The sequence below is a fragment of the Arachis ipaensis genome, chromosome B3, assembly GCF_059453495.1.
Source record: "Arachis ipaensis isolate K30076 ecotype BB chromosome B3, ASM5945349v1, whole genome shotgun sequence".
NCBI lineage: Eukaryota > Viridiplantae > Streptophyta > Magnoliopsida > Fabales > Fabaceae > Arachis > Arachis ipaensis.
In genome coordinates, this window is record NC_142438.1 from 9,779,497 (window position 1) to 9,806,680 (window position 27,184).

Below are 27,184 nucleotides of genomic sequence, written 5' to 3' on the forward strand. Positions count from 1 at the left end.
GCTCCGAAACATGGGGTTCTGAGGCCAGAAGAGAACCAAAAGTTGGTCTCACAAGCCATTATGGACCTCAACTTTTCAAGTACACCAGATTATAAGTTACAATTTTTTTGCCTACCCTCTATAATGAGGACCTTGAATTATGTAGAATAAGAAGTTGGTACACATGAAAGTTCTTTAAGACAATACCATGTGATCTCCTACATGCCATTGTTTCCTAATAGGTCCCATCTGATAGCCTTCCTACACCAATCATTCAAGTAGCTACATATTCATAATATATCCTTCCATCTCTATAAATGTTCATGGTTGCAAGCATTTAGGACCAACACAATTCTTTCACATCCTCAAATAATAACAAACTCAAAGGCTTACATCTTATTTACAAGTCATTTCTAAGACTAGTCTTTCATCAACACATACAAAAATGGGTTTTCGTTTAGCCGGTATCAGAAGAAAGCTATCATTTAATTCGAACCAAGCATCTTCAAAGGCTTTAGAAGTCCCAAAAGGCTATCTTGCTGTCTATGTTGGAGAGAATATGAAGCGGTTTGTGATTCCCGTTTCGTATTTGAACCAGACTTCGTTTCAAGAATTACTAAGCCAAGCAGAAGAAGAATTCAGATATGATCATCCAATGGGTGGTCTCACTATTCCATGCAGTGAGGATGTAAGACCCGGTCAATTAACGGCTAACTAACCCATAAAATGAGAATTTATTCTAAAAAGCCAAAAATGTTATTTTTATGGCTAAATGTGATAGAGGAGATTGAGACGAGAATTTCGGTACCAATTTTATAGAAATCGGACCAAGATTGGACCGAACGAGCCAAACCGGACCGACCGGACCCAAAGTGGGCCCTTGGCCCAACATAACTAAACCAAAACCCTAGTTTTCAGCACTCTCTCTCCTCACACAACACCAAAACACGCTGAAAATTGAGATGGAAGGGGGAAGAACACTCTCTCAACTTCCTTCTCTCACTTGATCTTCAAACCACCATAACTTTTGATCTAGAGCTCCGATTGCCGCTCCGTTTGCGGCCATGCGTTCACCGTGGAGAGCTCTACAAAACCCATATAATCAATCTTGAGGTAAGCCACGTTTTACTGTTCGAAATTCCAGCCCTTGATTTCGAGTTTCATGAGCAAAAATGTTGAGATTTTGGGTTCTTTGATGTTATAGGACCCAACTCTCTTGAAGGAGAAGGTTAATCTTGTCTCCTTGGACCTTGGGTGTGGTAAGATTCTCAACCCTAGTGTAATTTGTTGTTCTATGAGGTTTGGGTATTGAGATATTGTGTATGGGTATGATGATTGTGGCTTAGGTTGTGTATATGTGAATATTGGAGCTTGATTGGTGATTTTGGAAAGCTTGGAAGAGGGTTTTGTGTGACAAAATCTATTCTTGGAGGTGTTGATACCTTGAGAGCTTGTGGACAAGTGGTTTGGAAGTGCTCCGGTTGAGCTTGGGAAATCGGCTAAGGTATGGTTTCGGTTTCCCGTATCTAATATGTAATGTGGTAGGAAATACTTAGGCTAGAGGCCCTAAGATAGGCATTGAATTGTTGGTGTTGTTGAATGGTTGAGATATATGATGTGTTCATATATGTAATTATGAATATTGATGCATTGATTGTGTGATATATAAGAAATGCATGTTGTGATATATGCTTGATGGATGATTAAGGTTGAATTGGTGGGTGGTACCATGTTGATGGTGAGTATGATGTTGATTATATATAGTGATTGTTGATTGGAAATGGTATTGTTGGAAATTGGGATGAGGAAGGATGTATGACATGATATTGTGTTTGTCCTTTAGCCATTTGATAGAGAAGTGTTAAAATGGTTGGATGTGGTTTTGAGAATTTTGGTAAAATGTCAATGTGTGAGATTGAGGATGGCTTGTTGTTGATTTTGGTACATTTTGAATGATTTCAAAGAGAAGGGTTGAAATTGGCATGTTTTGATTGATCTTGAAAAGAGTTGAAAGTGGCTTGTTTTGAAAATGGCACTTTGTGGTTTTGAATGAAAATATGGTTTTTGGGCATACTTTGATGGGACATAACTTGGACTACGGATCTTTGATTTGTGCCAAATCTGTTTAGAAATAAAATTGGATCCGGGATGTCCATGCCGTTCGAAGAACGGGTGAAAAATGATTTAAAATGAGAGAGTTATGACCGTCGAAAGATTGGGGGTTGAATCTGTGAATTCTGCAGCTTTTAACTTAGAAAATTTTTAGCAGAATGACCCCTCGCGCGTAGGCGCACTTGGCGCGTACGCGCCGTTCTTCAAGAAAGCATCATCCACGCGTGCGCGTGGTGTGCGCGGGCGCGTCGATGCGCTGCATCGAATGCCAAGCCATTTTCCAGAGAGTTGTGCCAGAGTTGTGCCTGGGGCACAATGTATTCGCGCGTATGCGTGGCTGACGCGTGCGCGTCGTTTGGCTAATTTTCAACCCACGCGTTCGCGCGTATGACGCTTGCGCGTCGATGAGTTTTAAGGCCATCCACGCGTGCGCGTGGAGTGCGCGTACGCGTGGCCCTGTTTTCATCCCAAAGTTGATTTTTGAGTTTTAAAAGCCAAATTTCATACTTCTAAGCCTCCGATCTCACCACTTATATCTTAAATCATTATGATATGCCTAGCATGAGAAAAAGGGCTAGTGAATGTGGTAACTTGCGAGTGAAGCAAGGGGGAAAATGAATGATCATTGAGGATCAAAGATGATTATGTGAGATGCGGAGAATGGCGGTGGAAGTGCTTGTTATGCCATGGGCCGAAGGGCCATAATTGTTAATGAATTGGCTGGTTATGGATTTAACCGTGAGCCGGATGGCTAGATTATTGCCGTGTTACAGCGGAGCCATGTTTATGGCCAAGTATAAATGCATATATGCTGTTGATTGAATTGTGAATATTTGCACTTCCACCATTGGAGATGAGGGTTTCCCTGGGTAGTAGCAATGGCTAGCCACCATGTGCTCCAGGTTGAGACTCGAAGCTCTGTTAACCCAATGTCGTAAGTGTGGCCGGGCACTGTGAAAGGCCCGGATGAGCTCGCCCCCATAAATATTCACCAGTGAGGGTGATGGATAAATATTCACCAGTGAGGGTGATGGATATGGATCATGATTATGATCAAGTTTATGATGAGTATAACTCGAGTTGGGGATGCACGACAGAGGGACAGTCCAACGGTTAGCTACCAGGACTTGTCGGGTTGGCTCTATAACCGACAGATGATATCATCAGCCACTAGGGACAGGCATGCATCATAAGTATACTACATGAATTGTTTGAGATTGCCTATTTGACTGCATATTACTTGCTATTTGTCTAAATGCCTTAATTGTTCTTATTTGTATATCTCTTGTCTGATATAACTGTGTTTGCTATATTATACTCCTGCTGGTGGTTGGGAGGTCTGAAGGAATTGGAAAGGGAAGTATTAGTTAGACTGAAGAATCTTTAGTCAGTTGCCACTTACGGTTTAGCTTGTTTATAAGCTTTGATATTATCTGGAGGAAGTTCTAGGATTGCCTTCGGCTTTCCTCTATTATTATGTGTTATATATGTGGAAGCTGTTACTGTGCTGGGGACCTCTGGTTCTCACCCATGCGGATTTTGTGGTTTTCAGATGCAGGGCGTGAGGTTTCTCGCTGAGGCATGCTGGAGACTTCCGGATTAGCGAAGATCTTTGTTCTCGGGGCTCTGTTTTGGTTTATATATCTTGTTTAGATACTTTTATCTACATTAAATAATACAAACTGTGATGACTCCTTCTAGAGGGGGATTTTGGAGATTAGATTTCTGTATTTGTGTCCCTTTGGGTTTCCTTTGGGGTTTCCCTTATTTTATTATATGTATATATTGGTATGCTCGAACCGGTTATCTTCGCCGCCGGATTTTGAGTCTTGATATTCCTGTTTTTGATACTCTTTATATATATGATCTTGCGTTAGCTTATCCTTTGCTCGTTGTGTTAGTGATCGGAGTGTTGCGGTTTTTGTCTACCCCTTTTTCTACAAGGCTCCTAGTTATAATCAATCATTCATACTACTATACGTACTAAATTTTTGTTCTAGAGGTCGTAATACCTTGCCATCTCTGAATTATGACTTAAGCATAAGTCTCTGTATGGTAGGGTGTTACATTATGGTATCAGAGCAGTTCGTTCCTGTAGAGCCTGAGGAATGGACTGACTATGCTTCTGTGCATTCTCTGTATGTGTGTTATGTGCTGTTAGTATATCTGCTTGATATAATTGGCATAAACGTTCATGAGCATGCATTTGGGACTTTGAAGCACTAAACTTTCGATATTAAGACTGATCAACTTAATATCGATTGTTTGGTGTGTTTAGGAACTAGATGGCGCCTCGTGGACGCGGTAGAGGTCGTGGGAGAGGACATACGAATGCTCGGGCGCCGGAGACTAACCCTAATGATCCGGTGAACTTTATGACTGCGTTGGAGAACATGGCTGCTGCTATGCAAGCCACTGCTGAGGCTCTTGGTCAACAGATGAACAACCATGGTAATGATGGAGGTGGAGTTCAGGGCCCGATGACACTGGCGAACTTTTTGAAGGTTAATCCACCGAAGTTCAAGGGAACTACTAGCCCGACTGAAGCCGATACATGGTTTCAGGCTATGGAGCGAGCACTACAAGCGCAGGTGGTGCCTGAAGGACAGCGTGTTGAGTTTGCTACCTATTTGCTCACTGGTGAAGCGTCGCATTGGTGGCAGGGTATCCGACGCCTCCTGCAGTAGGGTGATGACTATATCACCTGGGATGTCTTCCGAGAGGAGTTCTATAAGAAGTACTTTCCGACTTCTGCCAGGACAGCCAAGGAGCTTGAATTGTTGCAGCTGAAGCAGGGTACTATGTCCGTATCGGAGTATACTGACAAGTTTGAGGAGCTGTTCAGATTCTCTCGTATGTGTCAAGGGACTCCGGTGGAATATGAGGAATGGAAGTGTGTTAAGTACGAATGAGGACTCCGGAGCGATATTTTCAGTTCAGTGGGACCAATGGAGATTAGGACTTTCTCCGAATTGGTGAACAAGTGTAGGGTTGCTGAAGAGTGTGTGAAGAGGGCAGCCACTGAGAAAGGAAATCACAAGGGATCATTTCTACAAAACCGAGGGAAGAGCTTTGCACCTAGAGGTCCGCCCTTCAAGAGGGGAGGTTCTTTTAGGAGGCCCAACAACAACAACTCCCAAGGGAAAAGGTTTGGGAAGCAGCCTCAGAATGATCAAGCTTGTACTAGGTGTGGAAGTCACCATCCGGGAGTACCATGCAAGGCCGGATGGGGTTTGTGCTACAATTGTGGAAAGGCGGGGCATAAAGCCGCAAGTTGTCCGGAGAAGCAAAAGCAAGGTGCTGGGAAAGCACAACAGACTGGTCAGGTGTTCACAACCTCAGCTGTGGGTGCAGAGGGATCCGAGACACTCATTCGAGGTAACTGTGAAATGGCTGGTCAAACTTTAAATGCTTTATTTGATTCGGGAGCATCGCATTCATTCATTGCATTTGAGAAAGCCCATGAGTTAGGATTGAAGATCGTAACCTTAGGTTATGACTTAAAAGTGTATAATGCTACCTATGAAGCCATGGTAACTAGGCTAGGATGCCCGAAAGTTTCGTTTAGGTTCAAGCAGCGTGAATTTGTCCATAATTTAATCTGCTTACCGATGATCGGTCTTGATCTTATCTTGGGATTGGACTGGTTATCTGAGAACCATGTCCTGCTTGATTGCTCTACAAAGTCGGTGTACTTTATGCCGGAAGATACAGAAGGGCCGGTTGTGGTGAATAATTATTACTTGAATTCGATGATGGTGAACTGTTCTGGAATCGAATGTCAGGGTATCCTGTTGTTAACCGCGGGTGTTTCGGGTGATGATCAAAGGTTGGATCAGATTCCGGTAGTGTGTGAGTTTTCAGAAGTGTTTCCCGATGATATTGAGGAATTTCCACCTAACCGAGAGGTCGAGTTTGCTATTGAATTGGTGCCTGGGGCGGGACCAATCTCAAGTGCTCCTTATAGGATGTCACCGTTAGAGATGGCCGAGCTAAAGTCTCAGTTAGAGGAATTGTTGGGTAAGAACTTTATTCGACCAAGTGTATCCCCGTGGGGTGCTCCAGTGTTACTGGTGAAGAAGAAAGATGGAAGTATGCGGCTCTGTGTGGATTACAGGCAGCTGAACAAGGTCACCATAAAGAATAAGTACCCATTGCCGAGAATTGATGATCTCATGGATCAGTTACAATGAGCTGGGGTTTTCTCTAAGATTGATTTGCGATCCGGTTATCACCAGATAAGGGTGAGGGGTGAGGATATCCCTAAGACCGCTTTTAGGACTCGTTATGGTCATTACGAGTATACTGTAATGTCCTTTGGGTTGACGAACGCCCCTGCAGTATTCATGGATTACATGAATAGAGTATTCCGTCCATTTCTGGATAAATTCGTTGTTGTCTTCATTGATGATATACTAATTTACTCCAAGACTGAGGAAGAGCATGCGGAACACTTGAGGACCGTGTTGCAGATTTTAAAGGAGAAGAAACTCTATGCGAAACTGTCTAAGTGTGAGTTCTGGAAGAGTGAGGTGAAGTTTTTGGGTCACGTGGTGAGTAAGAAGGGAATAGCCGTAGATCCAACTAAGGTAGAAGCTGTGATGGATTGGAGGCAACCAATCACAGTAACCGAGATAAGGAGTTTTCTGGGTTTAGCTGGCTATTACCGAAGGTTCATCAAGGGCTTTTCGCAATTAGCCTTGCCGTTGACAAAGTTAACCCGCAAAGATACCCCGTTTGTTTGGACTCCTGAGTGCGAGGAGAGCTTTCAGGCATTGAAGAAAAAGTTGACCACTGCACCTGTGTTAGTGTTACCTGAGCCGAACGAGCCTTTTGAGGTATACTGTGATGCCTCGTTAAAGGGTCTAGGATGCGTGCTGATGCAGCATCATAATGTGGTGGCGTATGCCTCACGACAGTTAAGACCTCATGAAGTTAGTTACCCTACACACGATCTGGAACTCGCTGCGGTCGTGTTTGCCTTGAAGGTGTGGAGGCATTATCTCTATGGGGTTAAGTTCCAAGTCTTCTCCGATCACAAGAGCTTGAAATACCTCTTTGATCAGAAAGAGCTTAATATGAGGCAAAGGAGGTGGATGGAATTGTTGAAAGACTATGACTTTGAGTTAAATTACCATCCTGGAAAGGCGAATATAGTGGCGGATGCGTTAAGTCGGAAGTCGTTATATGCGTCTTGGATGATGCTTCAAGAGGAGAAGTTGCTCAAGGGATTCGAGAGTCTAAAAATTGGTGTTCGAGAAGTATCTGGAACCTTGTGTTTGAGCCGATTAGAAATCTCAAGTGACTTTAAGTCCGAACTCCTAAAGGCTCATGAAAACGATGAAGCGTTATGGAAGGTGTTACCGGCTATCGAGCAAGGAAAACAGTGGAGAGTGTCGGAAGAAAAGGATGGGTTATGGAGATTCAAGGGTAGGATCATTGTGTCGGATGTTGGCACTTTGAGGCAAGATATCTTAAAGGAGGCACACAAAATCAGATTCTCCATTCACCCGGGAAGTACTAAGATGTACCATGATTTAAAGGCGATGTTTTGGTGGCCGGGTATGAAGAATGATGTGGCGGAATATGTTTCAAAGTGCTTAACTTGTCAAAAGGTAAAGATTGAACATCAAAGACCTTCCGGGATGTTGCAACCTTTAGAGGTTCCGCAATGGAAGTGGGAAAGTATTGCAATGGACTTTGTGTCGGGATTGCCAAGGACTAGGACTGGTTTTGATGCTATCTGGGTGATTGTGGACCGACTGACCAAGTCAGCTCACTTTTTGCCCATTCGGATGACTTACACCCTTGAGGAGTTAGCACGGTTATACATAAAGGAAATTGTGAGACTTCATGGTGTACCTGCTACTATAATCTCTGATAGAGATCCTCGTTTCACTTCGAGATTCTGGGGTGCATTTCAGAAAGCTTTTGGAACCCGATTAAGCTTGAGTACAACTTACCATCCTCAAACAGATGGTCAATCTGAGAGGACGATCCAAACACTAGAGGATATGTTGAGAGCTTGTGTTTTGGACCAACCAGCGAGTTGGGATCGGTATATGCCATTAGTAGAGTTTGCATACAATAATAGTTACCATGCGAGCATCGGAATGGCTCCGTATGAGGCATTGTATGGGAGGAAATGTCAATCTCCGCTATGTTGGTATGAAGCTGGAGAGAAAGGCTTGTTGGGGCCGGAAATGATAGCTGAGACCACTGAACAAGTCAAGAAAATCCGAGACAGGATGCTTACGGCGCAGAGTCGCCAAAAGAGTTACGCCGATCAAAGGCGGAAGCCCTTGGAATTTGAGGAAGGAGATCATGTTTTCCTGAAGGTTACTCCGACCACAGGAGTAGGTAGAGCGATTAAAGCAAAGAAGTTGAATCCTCGATACATTGGTCAATTTCAGATCCTGGAGAGGATTGGACCGGTGGCGTATCGAATGGCACTACCACCTCATCTATCGAACCTGCACGACGTGTTTCACGTGTCACAGCTTCGGAAGTCCACTCCTGATGCTAGCCATGTATTAGAACCTGAATCGGTTCAGTTAAGGGAAGATTTGTCGCTTCCAGTGGCTCCAGTCAGAATTGATGATACTAGTATTAAACGATTGCGTGGAAAAGAGGTTTCATTAGTCAAAGTGGCTTGGAGTCGAGGCGGTGTTGAGGACCACACTTGGGAACTTGAGTCGGAGATGCGTACGGATTATCCGCACTTATTCTCAGGTAATTGAATTTGAATTTGAATTTTGTGGGCAAAATTCCCAATTAGGTGGGTAGAATGTAAGACCCGGTCAATTAACGGCTAACTAACCCATAAAATGAGAATTTATTCTAGAAAGCCAAAAATGTTATTTTTATGGCTAAATGTGATAGAGGAGATTGAGACGAGAATTTCGGTACCAATTTTATAGAAATCGGACCAAGATTGGACCGAACGAGCCAAACCGGACCGACCAGACCCAAAGTGGGCCCTTGGCCCAACATAACTAAACCAAAACCCTAGTTTTCAGCACTCTCTCTCCTCACACAACACCAAAATACGCTGAAAATTGAGATGGAAGGGGGAAGAACACTCTCTCAACTTCCTTCTCTCACTTGATCTTCAAACCACCATAACTTTTGATCTAGAGCTCCGATTGCCGCTCCGTTTGCGGCCATGCGTTCATCGTGGAGAGCTCTACAAAACCCATATAATCAATCTTGAGGTAAGCCACGTTTTACTGTTCGAAATTCCAGCCCTTGATTTCGAGTTTCATGAGAAAAAATGTTGAGATTTTGGGTTCTTTGATGTTATAGGACCCAACTCTCTTGAAGGAGAAGGTTAATCTTGTCTCCTTGGACCTTGGGTGTGGTAAGATTCTCAACCCTAGTGTAATTTGTTGTTCTATGAGGTTTGGGTATTGAGATATTGTGTATGGGTATGATGATTGTGGCTTAGGTTGTGTATATGTGAATATTGGAGCTTGATTGGTGATTTTGGAAAGCTTGGAAGAGGGTTTTGTGTGACAAAATCTATTCTTGGAGGTGTTGATACCTTGAGAGCTTGTGGACAAGTGGTTTGGAAGTGCTCCGGTTGAGCTTGGGAAATCGGCTAAGGTATGGTTTCGGTTTCCCGTATCTAATATGTAATGTGGTAGGAAATACTTAGGCTAGAGGCCCTAAGATAGGCATTGAATTGTTGGTGTTGTTGAATGGTTGAGATATATGATGTGTTCATATATGTGATTATGAATATTGATGCATTGATTGTGTGATATATAAGAAATGCATGTTGTGATATATGCTTGATGGATGATTAAGGTTGAATTGGTGGGTGGTACCATGTTGATGGTGAGTATGATGTTGATTATATATAGTGATTGTTGATTGGAAATGGTATTGTTGGAAATTGGGATGAGGAAGGATGTATGACATGATATTGTGTTTGTCCTTTAGCCATTTGATAGAGAAGTGTTAAAATGGTTGGATGTGGTTTTGAGAATTTTGGTAAAATGTCAATGTGTGAGATTGAGGATGGCTTGTTGTTGATTTTGGTACATTTTGAATGATTTCAAAGAGAAGGGTTGAAATTGGCATGTTTTGATTGATCTTGAAAAGAGTTGAAAGTGGCTTGTTTTGAAAATGGCACTTTGTGGTTTTGAATGAAAATATGGTTTTTGGGCATACTTTGATGGGACATAACTTGGACTACGGATCTTTGATTTGTGCCAAATCTGTTTAGAAATAAAATTGGATCCGGGATGTCCATGCCGTTCGAAGAACGGGTGAAAAATGATTTAAAATGAGAGAGTTATGACCGTCGAAAGATTGGGGGTTGAATCTGTGAATTCTGCAGCTTTTAACTTAGAAAATTTTTAGCAGAATGACCCCTCGCGCGTAGGCGCACTTGGCGCGTACGCGCCGTTCTTCAAGAAAGCATCATCCACGCGTGCGCGTGGTGTGCGCGGGCGCGTCGATGCGCTGCATCGAATGCCAAGCCATTTTCCAGAGAGTTGTGCCAGAGTTGTGCCTGGGGCACAATGTATTCGCGCGTATGCGTGGCTGACGCGTGCGCGTCGTTTGGCTAATTTTCAACCCACGCGTTCGCGCGTATGACGCTTGCGCGTCGATGAGTTTTAAGGCCATCCACGCGTGCGCGTGGAGTGCGCGTACGCGTGGCCCTGTTTTCATCCCAAAGTTGATTTTTGAGTTTTAAAAGCCAAATTTCATACTTCTAAGCCTCCGATCTCACCACTTATATCTTAAATCATTATGATATGCCTAGCATGAGAAAAAGGGCTAGTGAATGTGGTAACTTGCGAGTGAAGCAAGGGGGAAAATGAATGATCATTGAGGATCAAAGATGATTATGTGAGATGCGGAGAATGGCGGTGGAAGTGCTTGTTATGCCATGGGCCGAAGGGCCATAATTGTTAATGAATTGGCTGGTTATGGATTTAACCGTGAGCCGGATGGCTAGATTATTGCCGTGTTACAGCGGAGCCATGTTTATGGCCAAGTATAAATGCATATATGCTGTTGATTGAATTGTGAATGTTTGCACTTCCACCATTGGAGATGAGGGTTTCCCTGGGTAGTAGCAATGGCTAGCCACCATGTGCTCCAGGTTGAGACTCGAAGCTCTGTTAACCCAATGTCGTAAGTGTGGCCGGGCACTGTGAAAGGCCCGGATGAGCTCGCCCCCATAAATATTCACCAGTGAGGGTGATGGATAAATATTCACCAGTGAGGGTGATGGATATGGATCATGATTATGATCAAGTTTATGATGAGTATAACTCGAGTTGGGGATGCACGACAGAGGGACAGTCCAACGGTTAGCTACCAGGACTTGTCGGGTTGGCTCTATAACCGACAGATGATATCATCAGCCACTAGGGACAGGCATGCATCATAAGTATACTACATGAATTGTTTGAGATTGCCTATTTGACTGCATATTACTTGCTATTTGTCTAAATGCCTTAATTGTTCTTATTTGTATATCTCTTGTCTGATATAACTGTGTTTGCTATATTATACTCCTGCTGGTGGTTGGGAGGTCTGAAGGAATTGGAAAGGGAAGTATTAGTTAGACTGAAGAATCTTTAGTCAGTTGCCACTTACGGTTTAGCTTGTTTATAAGCTTTGATATTATCTGGAGGAAGTTCTAGGATTGCCTTCGGCTTTCCTCTATTATTATGTGTTATATATGTGGAAGCTGTTACTGTGCTGGGGACCTCTGGTTCTCACCCATGCGGATTTTGTGGTTTTCAGATGCAGGGCGTGAGGTTTCTCGCTGAGGCATGCTGGAGACTTCCGGATTAGCGAAGATCTTTGTTCTCGGGGCTCTGTTTTGGTTTATATATCTTGTTTAGATACTTTTATCTACATTAAATAATACAAACTGTGATGACTCCTTCTAGAGGGGGATTTTGGAGATTAGATTTCTGTATTTGTGTCCCTTTGGGTTTCCTTTGGGGTTTCCCTTATTTTATTATATGTATATATTGGTATGCTCGAACCGGTTATCTTCGCCGCCGGATTTTGAGTCTTGATATTCCTGTTTTTGATACTCTTTATATATATGATCTTGCGTTAGCTTATCCTTTGCTCGTTGTGTTAGTGATCGGAGTGTTGCGGTTTTTGTCTACCCCTTTTTCTACAAGGCTCCTAGTTATAATCAATCATTCATACTACTATACGTACTAAATTTTTGTTCTAGAGGTCGTAATACCTTGCCATCTCTGAATTATGACTTAAGCATAAGTCTCTGTATGGTAGGGTGTTACAGAGGAAGCTTTCTTGGACCTCACTTCTTGCTTCAATGGGCTATAAGTAATTCTAAAGGAGACTAACATAGATTAGTTGAGAACAATTTGTAGTGGAAATTAGTAGCTATCATCTCAATGAGATGTCAAGGATGTAAATATCAGAATTTTTTTCACAATTTCAATGAATTTATACACTTAATCACTAAATACTTATAGATTCAATTAAAGTCGACTATAATCTTTTTTATTTTTTTTTATCATATAATATTTTTTTATCCGATTAGACTCAATTAGCCATCAGATAATACATCGTACCCGGTATAATTGAGTTGGGTTGGATTTGACCCCAGACTCGAATTACCCGTACCCACACCTTCCTAGTTCCTAATAGAAAGGCAACTAGTCCAACGTAACGAACCAATAAAAAAAGGGTTCCGTTAGAGAACTAATTAGGGGGTGAAACCAACTCTAACTAACTAATTAAAAAATATGTCCGTTATAAAGAAAAAAAAAAAAGAAAACAATTCTCTACTGTCCTAATTTTTTCAAATATCAAAATCAGAAATAAAAGAAAGTTGACTTAGTTTATTTATATTGTAGTTGGTTGCCTAGACTTTTTCATAAAAAAATTCAAAATGTAGAAAGAAAATTTTGAATAAATCTAAAAATTAATTGCTGGAGTGGTGGCTATTTGCACTGACTGGCTGGTTAGCTTATGGAGAATAAGAGAATCGGTCACTCTCTTATTCTTCTCATAACAATTCACCATCATCAAGCCATAGCTGGCAGATAATAGTAACCAGAGCATGCCAGCTTTCTTCTTTTGAGTGGAGAATCTATATATGCTTCTCAGTGTCTCTAATACATATTGTTTCATTTAATCTATGTATGTAACACCTCTGCACTTCTCAGAAAGTTTATAACTATTTCTCTGATGCCGTACATCCGATGGCTCTATTTGTAGAATATGGTCTCTGAGAAAATGCAAATTAATAACCCAACGTGAAGAATAAAAGCTAATTTATGACGACAAATTATTTGCACAAAACTAAACGGACCAAGTACAGTGAGAATTGGTCACCTATAACCTTGTCAAATGTCAACTCATTACATGTTTCCTATGGGGAACCTTAGCTGCCTCTATGCTTCCATGTCTGACTCTCCTTCCTCATCTTCATCCTCATCCTGTTGCATTAAGCAAATGCTTTGCTCTTCTTCTCTTGGAGCCATAAGCCGCTTCAAATTTTTTACCACAGTTTTGAGGCTTTCTGAGAAGCTAGCAATGGCAAGTTGTCTAATGGTGTAATTAACAAGAATTACGCATGGTCTAAATGGATCCTTGTGTATAAATTTCAAGTTTTAGCAGAAAGTAGTATCCACAATAAAAGTGAACTTTTTATAAGAAGGGAATCAGACAACTAGTTGTACCTGAAACGAGTTTTCCAACGTGAGAGGACTATGACTTAAACTGAAGGCAACAATTTTTTTTTAAGTTCGACGGAATAGATTTTGAAGGATACCCCTTCCAATCAAGCAGCCTTAATTGCTCAGGTAGAAGAATAGTTCGACATGAAAGGTTTGTGTTCCGAAGAATGAGAATTCTAAGTTTCTTCATCTTTTCAAGGGCAGTGTCAGTCCAATCATGTTCTTCACATTGAACAAGCTTTATTCCTTCAATTTTTTTATTTTCCTATGAAATAAGAGTATGTCACATTAAATGTTATTATTTTCGAGGAAGGCTTGAAGGAACAAAATAAAACAAAACTTTTCAAAACTTTTGCAATGTCTATTGATGGGAGGAAGACAAATAACTAGAATACCCTGCATCTGACAGGTAAAAGTTAAATAAGAAAGAAAGTTTGTGTAGTTCTCACTTTATCATCGGGTAGTAGTTCAAGAACATCTTCATGAAACCATAATCTGCTGCGGTCACTAACTTCTCTTGGTGCCTCCTGCTTCACAATCTCTCTACCCATATTCTGTATTAGATCATGCATCCTCAAGTAACCATCGTTGATAGTTAAGAGAGATTTATCAACTAGTATTCTAATACCATCTTCTGTAAACATACCACATCCATGTAATACATTTTTTACATATTCCCATTTCTTCCCATTGAAGAAGCATGCTATGTCAAGAAAAATATCCTTTTCATTGCCTTCAAGACTATCATAGCTTACTCTAAGAACACTTTGAATGTCTTTAGGAGGATTCTTCAAGACTATCATAGCTTACTCTAAGAACTCTATTTCTTGAATACATTTGTTATAACATAAGAATGAATGTTTATTTTTAATATGCTATTTAATTATCGAACTCTATTGATTTACATAGTCCTCATTGGTATGACAACATAAGAGTGAAAATGAGTGAATGAGAGATTGACAATGGCAAGATTATGATTATGTGACAATAGTATGAAGTATTATGTGTCAAGTTTTTAATATAACACTATTTTGTTCCATGATCAGCTCATGGACAAATAAGGAATCTAATCCCTATCTGATATATATGAACTGAAACATGAAAATTCTACTGATGCATAAATTTGATTTCATTCAGATTTGACACAAGCTAAATTTGTTTAAACAATATCTTGTCATGAATTTCTCATTTATCAAATGATTGATACAAGGAAGAAAACAAAATATAAAATCTCAAAAAGAAAATGCCTTCTGTACAAGTTACTCTCAACTAATCTATTCTCCATTAGCATGATTTACAGCCTACTCAACTGAGAAGCGAGGTTTAAGAACTCATCCTCCCTGCATGGAATTGTGAGACCACCATTCGGATGATCATAACCGAATTCTTCTTCTGTATGGTTTAGTAATTCTTGAAACAAAGGTTGGTTCAAGTATGATACAGGAATTACAAACCTCCTCATTTTATCTCCAACATAAACTGCAAGATATCCTTTTGGGACATCATTGCTCTTTGTTGCTCTTCTAATACCTGGTATGCGGAAAGCCATTGTTTTTTTATGCTTCTTGGTAAAGGACTAATATGAGAAAGAAATATTTGAGTTTTCCTAAACTTCTAATACTTGAGAGTATGCGAATGATCGGTGTTGCTCAAGAACACAAGAAGTAGTGTATATATATATATAGTCGCTAGGATCTTCTGCAAACCAATTTCCTGAAGAGATAATTTTGAATAAGATAGGATCTACCAAGTGACAATGATGCATCACAAGAAATCACATGATATTGTCTTGAAGGTGTTAGGAAGTTCATCGAGAGTGCATACCCCACCTCTTCATATAATGGCCAACAGATTAGCCTCTTGAAATTAATGAGATCTACATCAAAACAGTACATACCTTACATAATGCTTATGCATTGTACTAAAGCTACTCCATTAGTTAATAGACATGCTCTAGACAGCTCTTGTTTATTCAAATTGAGATTGCTTCTAAGAATGAAATTGTAAACCTTGACCATGACCTTATCTGTTAGCTTTGAAACTATTTGTAATGAGCCAATATGAACCTCATCTTTTTCAAGTACACCAGATAATAAGCAGTACCAACTGGAATTTGAAAACCATGGGCAAACATGTTCCAATTACACTTCCTCTTGCATATATATGGTGGGCCTTGTATTATCTACTATGAATTGACATTTAAGTTTCACTTGAGCACCTAGCATTTGATTGCAAGTGGCTGCTTTATTAGCCATTCCTTGACAAGGTGGGGTATGCATTCTCAAACAACTGCTTAATCCTTGATAGAGGCCTCTAGGACAATACCATGTGATCTCTCATGTAGTGATGTGTATGCATTCCTATCATTTTCAACAATCTTTTATCATAGAAATAGTTTTCTGAAGAATCTTAAAATCTATAAATACACTTGCTCTTGCCTTCAAAAACAACATAACTCATTGGCAATCTTTTAAGTGTCAAACACTTAAAAAACACATTATTCTTTGAAACTTGGAACTCCTCCTTGCTGTGTTTCTTACATATACTAAAAAAATGGGTTTCCGTTTACCTGTTATTCGAAGGACATCATCATTCTCAGCTAGCCAAGCAGCTTCAAAATCTGTGGAAGTCCCAAAGGGGCATCTAGCAGTGTATGTTGGAGAGAAACAGAAGCGGTTTGTGATCCCCGTTTCATATTTGAACCAACCTTCAATCCAAGACTTGTTGAGCCAAGCTGAGGAAGAGTTCGGATATGATCATCCTATGGGAGGCCTAACAATTCCTTGCAGTGAAGATGTTTTCCAACAAATCACTTCTCGCTTGAATTGACGATGAATCTCACGCTGTAGGAGACTGACCTAGATTAGTATACAAATTTTGTAGAATAGGCAACTTGTAAAGATTACACATTTTTCTAAGTAAATGAAAGAAGAATGATCATTACTATTTACTACGACAAGTTCTAAGTGTTTCTTTTGTTTTTGGTTTAATGGAAAAGAAAGAATTCAACTACTCTAGTATTTCATCTTTCTTTCTTTTTAAAATATTTTATCTTCTCTCTACAAACAGAACATTATGCAGTATCTAGTAGTGACAATGCTGCCTGGTGTAAGAAAAGCCATACTTCATTGTTCATTTGTTCTCATAGATTGCACTAATACACAAGTATATAAAATTATAAGATTTGAAATAGAAAAAAAAGGATAGAAAATTATGAGTGTTTTAAATAAAAGAACATGCATGGAAAACTTTAATTCATGGCACCAATGATACACAAGATGCTGCTTCTGCCAACTGCCAATGCAAGTTTACACTAACAAAGGGTGAATTTCAACTGGTAACATCTCCTCTATAGCTAAAGAAATTTCTAAGATGGGATGTATGGCTTATTTATTCATATATGTCTGTTCTCTTATTTCTTTATTGAAGTTTTAGCCATGCCTTAACATTTTCAAAAAGCAAAGATCAGTCTTGAATTTAACTGATTAAGTTCTATTTTCTTCCAAGGCCAGCTGCAATTTTACTCAATATTTGGTTAAATTTTCTAAATGATCTCTTATTTATGCAACAAATCATCAAAATTGGATTCAAGTTTGGATAATTAAATGTCCCTTCACCTTTTTTTTTCTGCATTCTGAAATTATGAGCAATCATGTGTCCAAAAATGAATGCAAATGGAGATGTTAAATGTTCAGATATGAATTTGCATTTCTATAACACTGTCCTCTACAAAATTAGAATCACCGTGAAAATTGAAGTTTGTGACATTCAATCCAGGAATATCTCGAGCTTGTGTTACTTTTTATAATGACATGGAATGACTCTTCCTTTACTTCTAATATAAGAAAATTATTTCTTAACAGATTTACAATTGTAGTTGCAACCCACTATTCAAAATTCTAATTTAAATTAAATAAATCATCAATTTCAGTGAATTTCTTCAAAACAAAGTTGAACTTAATTTTGATTTGCTGCATAAATATAAGAGGTCATTCAGATAAAACAAAAGCCAAAAATAAAAAATAAAATTAGTCAACAAATGAGATGCAATAACTTTCTTTCATTCATCTAAATTTTTACACTTTCAAAGGAATGATATAAGGAAGAGACCAAAATGGACAATCTTCAAAACAAAAAAAAGGATCCTTCTTTACAAAATTTGTCTCAGCTAATCTATGTCAGTCTCTATGAGCACAATTTACTGCCCACTTAATTGACAAGTGAGGTTCAAGAAGGCATCCTCGCTGCATGGAATTGTGAGACCGCCTGTTGGGTGATCATAACCGAATTCTTCTTCTGATTGGCTTAGTAACTCTTGAAATGAAGGTTGGTTCAAGTAATATACAGGAATCACAAATCGCCTCATCTTATCTCCCACATAGACTGCAAGATAGCCTTTTGGAACATTAGTCCCTTTTGCTGCAGAAAGTGATGCCTTTCTAATACTTGGAATGCGAAAAGCCATTGTTGTTGAAGGATTTGTTTGAGAGAAATATGTGAGTTCTAATACTTGAGGAGATGCAACTGATTTGTGTTGGTTGAGAACACAAGTAGTAGTGTATATATAGTTGCTATCCCAAAGAAATAAATTTGATGAAGCTGTAAAATGGGGTCTGCAAAGTGACAAATGATCACAAGAGATCACATGGTACTGTCTTGGAAATTTCTATATCAAAGGTTAGGTCTCTATTATCAAACATGCTTCCAACATCTCACATGTTTCTTCAGATAGACATTTATAGCTCCGAAACATGGGGTTCTGAGGCCAGAAGAGAACCAAAAGTTGGTCTCACAAGCCATTATGGACCTCAACTTTTCAAGTACACCAGATTATAAGTTACAATTTTTTGGCCTACCCTCTATAATGAGGACCTTGAATTATGTAGAATAAGAAGTTGGTACACATGAAAGTTCTTTAAGACAATACCATGTGATCTCCTACATGCCATTGTTTCCTAATAGGTCCCATCTCATAGCCTTCCTCCACCAATCATTCAAGGAGATACATATTCATAACATATCCTTCCATCTATATAAATGTTCATGGTTGCAAGCATTTAGGACCAACACAACTCATTCACATCCTCAAATAATAAGAAACTCGAAGGCTTAGATCTTATTTATAAGTCATTTCTAAGACTACTCTTTCATCAATACATACAAAAATGGGTTTTCATTTAGCTGGTATCAGAAGAAAGCTATCATTTAATTCGAACCAAGCATCTTCAAAAGCTTTAGAAGTCCCAAAAGGCCATCTTGCTGTCTATGTTGGAGAGAATATGAAGCGGTTTCTGATTCCCGTTTCGTCTTTGAACCAGACTTCGTTTCAAGAATTACTAAGCCAAGCAGAAGAAGAATTTGGATATGATCATCCAATGGGTGGTCTCACTATTCCATGCAGTGAGGAAGCTTTCTTGGACCTCACTTCTTGCTTAATATAAGTAATTCTAAAGGAGACTGACATAGATTAGTTGAGAGACAATTTTGTAGTGGAAATTAGTAGCTATCATCTAAATGAGATGTCAAGGATGTAAATATCAGAAATTTTTTCACAATTTCAATGAATTTATACACTTAATCACTAAATACTTATAGACTCAATTTCTTTGGTATATTCTCTTCAGTTATGTTTATTTATAATGGAATGCTGGAGAATTTTATTTTCTAAAACACATTAAGCACTCCACCATGTGAATTAGTGAAATGAAGGAACGAAGCATATGATTAAATTTAATAAATTGGTTAAATTGAACATTAATTAATTGAATTAGTTTCCTGCATTTTGAATTTGGAAAAGCTCTACATACAAGTGATTAGGGCTTGTAAGCATTACAAGTCAATTAACCCCTAACCCCCCAAAACACGCTGTAAGTGCTACGTCCCTTACACGTGCTATATATAATTACCAAATTTAAAAGATTTGTTTCCTTCTTTGTTCTCCTTCTTTCCAAATTTGCTCGTTCTTCTTCTTCTTCTTTCTCCGTGTCTCTTTTTCTTCTCTTCCTCTCTCTTTTTTTATTGAAATTTCTTCTCCTCTTTTCGTTTTCTCTTTCTCCTTCATCAAAATCACCAGAAAAAACGAAGAAACATTATTCAAGGTACGTTTCTTGCCTTCTCTTTCTCCTTCTTCTTCTTCTTGCTGCACGTTCTTCTTCCTCTTCCTGTTCTTCTTCTTCATGTACGTGCTTTTCTCTTTGTTTTCTTTCTTCGTTATTCTCGATTTCCATTATTTTTTGACATCAAGCTCTGAAATCGTTTTTGAAGAAGAAGAAGCAGAAGATAAGGAGAAAAAAGAGAAAGAGTTCTAAATTATGCATAAGGTGTACTTCAACGAATTTTGGGTGTATTTCTTAAATCCTTTGGGTGTATTTTTGTAATCCTTTGTGTGTATTTCTGTAATCTTTTGGGTGTATTGATTTCAAGAAGAAATATACTGTCTCTCCCTATATTGGGTGTATTTCTGTAGCAGACGCTCGGGTGTAGATCAGAATTTTTTGGGTGTATTTTTGGAGGAAGTGTGGGTGTATTTACAGTTTATAGCTTTTTTTTGTTATTTTAGTTGAGTTGTTGTCGTTCGGGTGTATTAGATCAGACATGATTGGGTGTATTTTTTGTTTTTGACATGGTGTATTCTGCAGCCTCTCTCTGTTGATGACTAGTTTGTTCCCAAGGTTGGAATGACATTTACCACCCTTGAAGATGCTGGAAAAGTTTACAGGAACTACGTCAAGGCTGCAGGGTTTTCTACAAGAGTTCGGAGCACAAATAAGAAGGGAAACGAGATTAAGAATCAATTGATTACATGTAGCAGAGAAGAAAAATGGAAATCTAAAATATCTCAAACAGCACAGGGAACTAAGTATGTCCATTCGTCGTACAATAGAGAATAACGAGGAGGCTGGTATTAGACCAAGCAAAACTTACCAATCATTTGTTGCGGCTGCCGGGGTCATCGCGAGTTAAATTTTATTGAAAAGAATGTGAGGAATTACATTACGAGAGAAGTGCGAGAAGCGTGGGTGTGCTTAAAGACTTATTTGATAGGAATTGGAATGATTTTCTGCTGAATTTTGGTCTTGTGGACAACAAGTGGCTTTCAGGTAATGTTTGTTTAAAATCTGCAGCAGAGGTGTAAATTTAATTTTTTTTCGGGTGTATATATAGTCTGTGTTTGGGTGTATTCTGCAGATCTCTATGAAGTCCGTCATATATAGATTCTAATCTATCTGTATCACCACTTCTGGGCAGGGATGAGAAGCACACAAAAGAGCGAGAGCATGCATTCTTTTGGGTGTAAAAGCAGTGTTCTTTTGGGTGTATTTCTGAATTTTCTTGTATTTCACATTTTACATATATATACATATATATATTTCAGAATCTTGTTTTTATGTTATAAAATACTGTTTGTTTTTTTTAACAATGGTTTAATGGTTTTAGGTATTAGGGTTTAGGGTTTTAGGGTTTACGGGTTAGGGGTTAAGGTTTAGGTTTTAAGTGTTTAGGGTTCAGGGTTTTAGGGATAAAATATCAGGGGGATAGATTTTTGGGTGTATATTTAACTTTCTTTGGGTGTAAAAAATGGCAGGTTATGGGTGTATATTTGGTTTGATGTTTTCCTTCATATTATAGTACCTGTAATTCATACATTTTGAATACAGCAGAGAGAGTTTAATTATTGAAAGAAATTTTACAATAAACTGGATTATAATTGGAAAATTTTTACAGCATGTGTTCAATTTGTTACAGGACTATATAACATTTACATTAATCAGTGTCAATATCCTTAGAATCTATCTGACAATTTGGTGATGCACTCTTAGTGGCGGGATGTGCATCAGGCTACCAAATCCCAAATCCCTAACAATTGTTTTCTTCTCCTCGCTCATGTTTCTGAATTTCTCACTTAATAAATGTGTTGTACACTTAAGGTCTTTGATTTAATGTAAACAAAGCAAAATTATAGTCAGATATATTTCTATTATATAAAATTAATTTCATCTAAGACATATATTTGTTCTTACATTTTTTTCAGCTTGGTGTCTGCCTGCCATTTTTTCTGAAATAAAAAATACACCCATAGATATGAGTCAGATACACCCATAGATATCAGTCAGATATCACTCAAACATGCATTAATATACAAGGTCAAACAACATTACAAGGTCAAGCAATATACACCCATGGACAAGCAAATATTAGAACAGTTGAAACTGTTGACTATATTACAGTATATCAGTTCAGAAATATACACCCAACAAATTATGCTATATACACCCAACAAAATACTCAATATACACCCACCAAATCACGCAATATACTCCCAAAAATCAGTTACCAGAAGAACTAGAACAACAAGAACAGTAACACCTAGAACAACTAAGAAGAACAGAATAACCTAGAAGCAAGAATAACAGTAAAATCTAGAACAAGTAGAACATTAAAAACTGTAAAATGAGACCTAGAACAAGAAGAACAGTAAAACCTAGAAGAACGTAGAAGAACAGTAAAACCTAGTTCTTCGTTTTCGAAATGTGAAAAATATACAATATGAGTAAAATAGTAACGTAACGTACCTTGAGTATTATAACTTCGTTTTTTCTGGAGATTGTTGATCGAGAGTTCTATGTTGTGTTGATGGAGAGTTCTAATCTTCGCGACGAGTCCTATCTCTGTAGTTTGGAATGTTGCTCGAAAACGGACGGTTTGTATTTTCTTCGAAGGACTTGGAGAAGTGGAAGAGTGCGCCATTAAGGAGCGCTATTTTGCGAAGAGCAACCGTTGAGTGGGGCGCGTGTAGTTTACGTTCCATTCAAAGAGAGATGAGTGCGCATGTGAATGAAGTGTGGGTGGGAAACTTGTAAAACTTGTAGGGCCTTTTTGTTTGTATGTGTAGCAGGCCCATTTTGAATTATGGTCTTTTGATTTAGATACACCAAGTTATTTCTCTAGAATACTAAGAAAGTAGTGTAATTGATGAAATCCAATCCCAATTATATCATTCTCTGCAGCAAATTCTTCTAGCCATCTAACTAAAATTGTTGAAAATTAACTCTTGATTGGTTAAAGCCCTTGATTGAATCTTATCAATCATTCAAGTGGCATTATGTTTGTAGCATATCATTTTATCTATATATATGTTCATGGTTGTAAGCATTTAGTAGCAACACAAATCATTCACATCCAGTGACGAACCTAAAGAAATTTAGTTATGGGGGCAAAAATATAATAAAATTTAGGTATAGATATTTTTTTTGGCTTTTCACGATACCCAACAAGTTAAAAACTAATCCGTCATAGATTTGAGTTCCATTTAAGAGTCTGCAATTGGCTAGCAATGAGTTGCTACATATACGAGATAGAATTCGAACCCCCAATACTTACTTAAGCGGACGAGTAAGTTGATTACTTGATCAATTCAAATTAGTTTAGATATTTTTAGAATTTTAAATTAGAACTATTTATAAATATTGATGAGAACTAGAAATATACACACAATCACTTATATAGTATTTAAAATAATAAAAATATAATTTCACACATAGTATAATATTCAAAATAACAAAAAAAATTATAATAGCTTTTTTTTTTATTTTTAATATAACTAAATATTATTTTTCTATATATGTTCTTAAACAATTATTTTATTTTTTATTATCACATTCAATTGTCAAATATATTTATTATAGTCTTTATGGTATAAATAAATTTTTTAATCAAAATAATTATAGTATATTAATATATAGTGATGAGTTTGGAAAACTCTAAATTAATATTTGTGATGACTAAACATTATTAAAATTAATTAATTGCAAAATTATTAATCTGAATTTTTCATTCAACATATATTGATTAAATAATTTTGCTGCAGGTCTTATTGGGCCGAAATAAAAAGAAATGGTGCTAGCCCAATTTACATTCAGCCTTGGTTTTGATAATAAATAATGAAAATGGCTGTTTTAATGTTACTTGGGCCCAAATGATTTTGATTACTCTAAGCCCAAGTGGGTTACATGCTTTCCATTTGTTTTATGCATGCTCCAAGTTTTATCAGGAAAGCAAATGTTATTAATGGGCCAAGATCAAATATTGTTGCAATCAAGCCCATATTTTATAAGAGTTCCTCATGCATGATCCGAAACCAAAAAAGGAAGAAAGCAAAATTGCTTTCAACGGATCCAAGGATTCAAACGTTAGATGGATTCCAAAATTCATTTAATTACAATGTGTTGCATGGGAACTATGAGAGAGAATATGAGTGACTTTGATTTGATGGACATCATTGAGCTACACGTTACTCAGTAAAGGGAAGTGAACATTTATTTTGCTTTATCAATCTTACATTAGTTAATGTTCAATTTCTCTCTCTTCTCTCTCACAACTCTTTCTCTCTTCGGTCATTACTCAGAAAACATTGGCAGCCATGGAAGAAAAAGTGAGCTACCGAAATGGAGAGAAAGCAAGCCTTAAAGACCATCACAATGATGGCAAGAAAACATACTAAAATAAAAATGAGCTGTGGCTAAGATACTTACCAAATATGGTCAGATTTGGTGAGGTTATCTTGAGCTTTGCATGCTCAAAAAGGAAGAAGAAGATTTCGGCCAGCTGGAGGAGATTCTTGAAGCATGGCTTGTCTTCGATTCTGCTCAACCACCACAGGAAGTAGCTAGAGTGGCGAAGTGATGGTTGAAGGCAGAGATTGAAGCAGATGAAGTCATCATCATCATGAAGCATCAAGGGCCAGAATTTCATCTTGGAGAGCAAGCCAAGGATGAAGAGCTCGGATTGATGAAGGGTGATGATCAAGAAAGGACTAGAGGTAATTGCATGTTGGTTAATGCATGGTTATCTCTTCTCTCTCTATGTGGCCGAACCGGTTTTGTTGAAGGAAGAATAAGTTGGTTCAGTTTTGGCTTCAATAAGTGGAGGCTCCCCTCTTCTATATTAAGGGTGGACAGCCACTGTTTGAAGCAAGGAGAAAATTTGAGAGTGCAAGGCACAGAGTTCTCAGAGCTACCTGAGCTAACAGTTTTCTCTTCTCCTTCAATGTATTCTGTTTTGTATTTTTCTGTTTAATTTTGTCATGTCTTGAGTCTCATGGTAAAAGGCAAACAGTGAGGTTTGTAATGAAAAAGCCATAGAGCGGAAAAAGACAGAGAGTGCAAAATTAAAAGAAAAAGCCATAGATGTCTTAGAGTTCCTTTGCTCATCTATGTTGTGTTTCATGATTCTGTGGGAATCCCCTTGTAAGTTGGGTTAGCACTTTACAAGTTGTAATCTGTTTGATTATAGTGAAATTCCATCATTGTTGTGATGGAGACTGGATGTAGGCTGCACTGCACTTAGCAGCCGAACCAGGATATATCTGGGTGTATTTTTCTTCCTCTCCTACTCCATTTCTGTTTTCTACTGCACAGTAGCAAAAACCAAAAATGTCTCGTGCCAAGTGACGAGACAAAATAAAAATGTCTCGTGGCTAGGGACGAGCTAAAAACAGAAAAGTCTCCTCTGAATCCAGCAAGTGTTAGCAAGCGAAAAAGGGGCTAAGATTCAACCCCCCCTTCTCTTAGCCACTGAAACCATCAATTGGTATCAGAGCTTGGTCTCAAAGAGATCAAGCTTTGCAGCTTGGAGCAAAGATCCTCATGGCGGAAAACAGTGGCGCAAATGTGGTGTCTTATAATCTAACTGAAGGTCAATCAAGCAACAGACCCCCTCTTTTTAATGGGAAAAATTATACCTATTGGAAGGAGAGGATGAAGATATTTGTACAAGCAGTGGATTACAGACTATGGAAAATTATCTTGGAAGGACCACAATTTCCAACTATCACAAGTGCCGAAGGAGTTGTTTCTCTCAAACCAGAAGCAAGATGGATCGAGGAAGATAGGAAGAAGGTGGAGTTAAATGCCAAGGCAATAAATCTGCTCAATTGTGCTATCAGCTTTGAGGAGTACCGACGGGTATCAAGATGCACAACGGCAAAGGAAATCTGGGACAAATTGCAAATCACCCATGAAGGAACCACCATTGTCAAGAAGACTCGGGCAGATATGCTAAACAGAGAATATGAAACGTTTGCAATGAAGGAAGGAGAGTCCATTGATGAACTGTTTGAACGTTTCAATGCTATCATTGTTGGCTTAGATGCTCTGGGAATTACACATTCTGATTCTGTGCTAGTGAGAAGAGTGTTGAGATGTCTCACAAAAGAGTGGGAGACTAAAGCTTTAATTATTTCTGAGAGCAGTAGCCTAGACTCCATGACACTTGATGATTTGAGAGGAAATCTTCTTGCTTTTGAAAATACCTATTTGAAAAAAGATACAAAAAAGAAAGGAATTGCATTTTCTTCTGTGACTAACCCTCTGGATGATGAATCCAGTGATAACTCTTCTGAAAATGAGTTTGTTTTATTTGCAAAAAAATTCAGGAAAATGGCTAAGCTCAGAGGCAAAGGCAGCAGCACAAGGAGAATAAAGAAAGACCTTAGCAAGGTAACTTGCTATAATTGCAAGGAAATGGGGCACTTCAAATCTGATTGTCCCAAGCTGAAAAAGGAAGAAAAGCCGAAAAGAGGAAAGAAGAAAGGACTGATGGCCACATGGGAAGACTTGGAGAATGACTCTGATGATGATGATGAAGAAACCGTGACCAAGTCACAAACATGTCTCATGGCAGACCACATAGATCAGGTAGTCTTTCATAACCCTAATACTGAAGATCTCCATCTTATGATAGACCACCTTTCTGAAAAAATAAGATGTTTTCTGCTGGAAAATCAAGAACTTGAACAGCAAATTACCATTCTTAAGGCCGAAAACAGTTTTCTAAAAGAAAAAGTGAGAGAGGCCGAAACTGCTTGTGATCTTGTTGAAGAAAATAAGCAGTTAAGAGCTCAAGTTAGAAGCTGTGAAAGTAACCATTGTGTTCTTGCATATGTGGACTGTTTTAAACAAAATGAAGAGTTGCTAAAAAAGGTTAAAAGACTTGAGGAAGACTTGGCCAAATTTACACAAAGTTCTGAAAGTTTGAATCACATCTTGGCTAGTCAAAAACCTCTTTATGATAAGGCTGGGTTGGGATTTTATAAATCTGAAAATTTACATTTTGAAAATATTGCTTCATCTTCTAATGACACAAGATTTCAAGATCCCACCTACTTTAACAAAAAGGCAACTCCAAGGTTTTGTAGATTATGCAATCGGAATGGACACTTTCCCATTCAATGCTTTTTCGGTGAAAGAATGGTTGGTGACAAGGTTTATAAAATTGTTTTTGATTACAATGGCTTAGGACATAGAAGATGGTTTAACGTAAAAGGATCCAAAAAGATTTGGATACCTAAGGTTACTTGAGCATTGTTTTGTAGGTGTGCCTAGCATCCAAAAGGAAGGAAAATATGT

At 38.4% G+C, this 27,184-nt stretch overlaps 6 protein-coding genes across 6 annotated transcripts; 4 read left to right on the forward strand and 2 right to left on the reverse strand.

Annotated features, from left to right (window-relative positions):
• The first annotated feature begins 377 nt into the window (after positions 1–377).
• LOC148569793 (indole-3-acetic acid-induced protein ARG7-like) lies at positions 378–697 on the forward strand. Its single transcript, XM_088510269.1, has one exon. The coding sequence runs from the start codon at positions 425–427 to the stop codon at positions 695–697; it is 273 nt and encodes a 90-aa protein (XP_088366395.1). The 5' UTR covers positions 378–424.
• Positions 698–14,905: 14,208 nt separating this feature from the next.
• On the reverse strand, positions 14,906–15,465 carry LOC148569794 (auxin-induced protein X10A-like). The gene has a single exon (XM_088510172.1). The coding sequence runs from the start codon at positions 15,325–15,327 to the stop codon at positions 15,073–15,075; it is 255 nt and encodes an 84-aa protein (XP_088366298.1). The 5' UTR covers positions 15,328–15,465; the 3' UTR covers positions 14,906–15,072.
• A 492-nt stretch (positions 15,466–15,957) lies between these two features.
• On the forward strand, positions 15,958–16,764 carry LOC148569795 (auxin-induced protein 15A-like). The gene has a single exon (XM_088510169.1). It carries the CDS (start codon positions 16,332–16,334, stop codon positions 16,605–16,607), a length of 276 nt encoding a protein of 91 aa, XP_088366295.1. The 5' UTR covers positions 15,958–16,331; the 3' UTR covers positions 16,608–16,764.
• Positions 16,765–17,729: 965 nt separating this feature from the next.
• LOC148569796 (auxin-induced protein 15A-like) lies at positions 17,730–18,299 on the reverse strand. The gene has a single exon (XM_088510171.1). It carries the CDS (start codon positions 18,241–18,243, stop codon positions 17,977–17,979), a length of 267 nt encoding a protein of 88 aa, XP_088366297.1. The 5' UTR covers positions 18,244–18,299; the 3' UTR covers positions 17,730–17,976.
• Positions 18,300–18,789: 490 nt separating this feature from the next.
• Positions 18,790–19,367, forward strand: LOC148569797 (indole-3-acetic acid-induced protein ARG7-like). Its single transcript, XM_088510170.1, has one exon. It carries the CDS (start codon positions 18,944–18,946, stop codon positions 19,217–19,219), a length of 276 nt encoding a protein of 91 aa, XP_088366296.1. The 5' UTR covers positions 18,790–18,943; the 3' UTR covers positions 19,220–19,367.
• A 6,056-nt stretch (positions 19,368–25,423) lies between these two features.
• On the forward strand, positions 25,424–27,184 carry LOC148569798 (uncharacterized). The gene has a single exon (XM_088510168.1). The coding sequence runs from the start codon at positions 25,424–25,426 to the stop codon at positions 27,134–27,136; it is 1,713 nt and encodes a 570-aa protein (XP_088366294.1). The 3' UTR covers positions 27,137–27,184.

What these genes read in the sequence shown, in the direction of transcription:
- LOC148569793 (XM_088510269.1), top strand. Translation starts at nt 425, where the DNA reads ATGGGTTTTCGTTTAGCCGGTATCAGAAGAAAGCTATCATTTAATTCG.
- LOC148569794 (XM_088510172.1), bottom strand. Translation starts at nt 15,327, where the DNA reads ATGGCTTTCCGCATACCAGGTATTAGAAGAGCAACAAAGAGCAATGAT.
- LOC148569795 (XM_088510169.1), top strand. Translation starts at nt 16,332, where the DNA reads ATGGGTTTCCGTTTACCTGTTATTCGAAGGACATCATCATTCTCAGCT.
- LOC148569796 (XM_088510171.1), bottom strand. Translation starts at nt 18,243, where the DNA reads ATGGCTTTTCGCATTCCAAGTATTAGAAAGGCATCACTTTCTGCAGCA.
- LOC148569797 (XM_088510170.1), top strand. Translation starts at nt 18,944, where the DNA reads ATGGGTTTTCATTTAGCTGGTATCAGAAGAAAGCTATCATTTAATTCG.
- LOC148569798 (XM_088510168.1), top strand. Translation starts at nt 25,424, where the DNA reads ATGGCGGAAAACAGTGGCGCAAATGTGGTGTCTTATAATCTAACTGAA.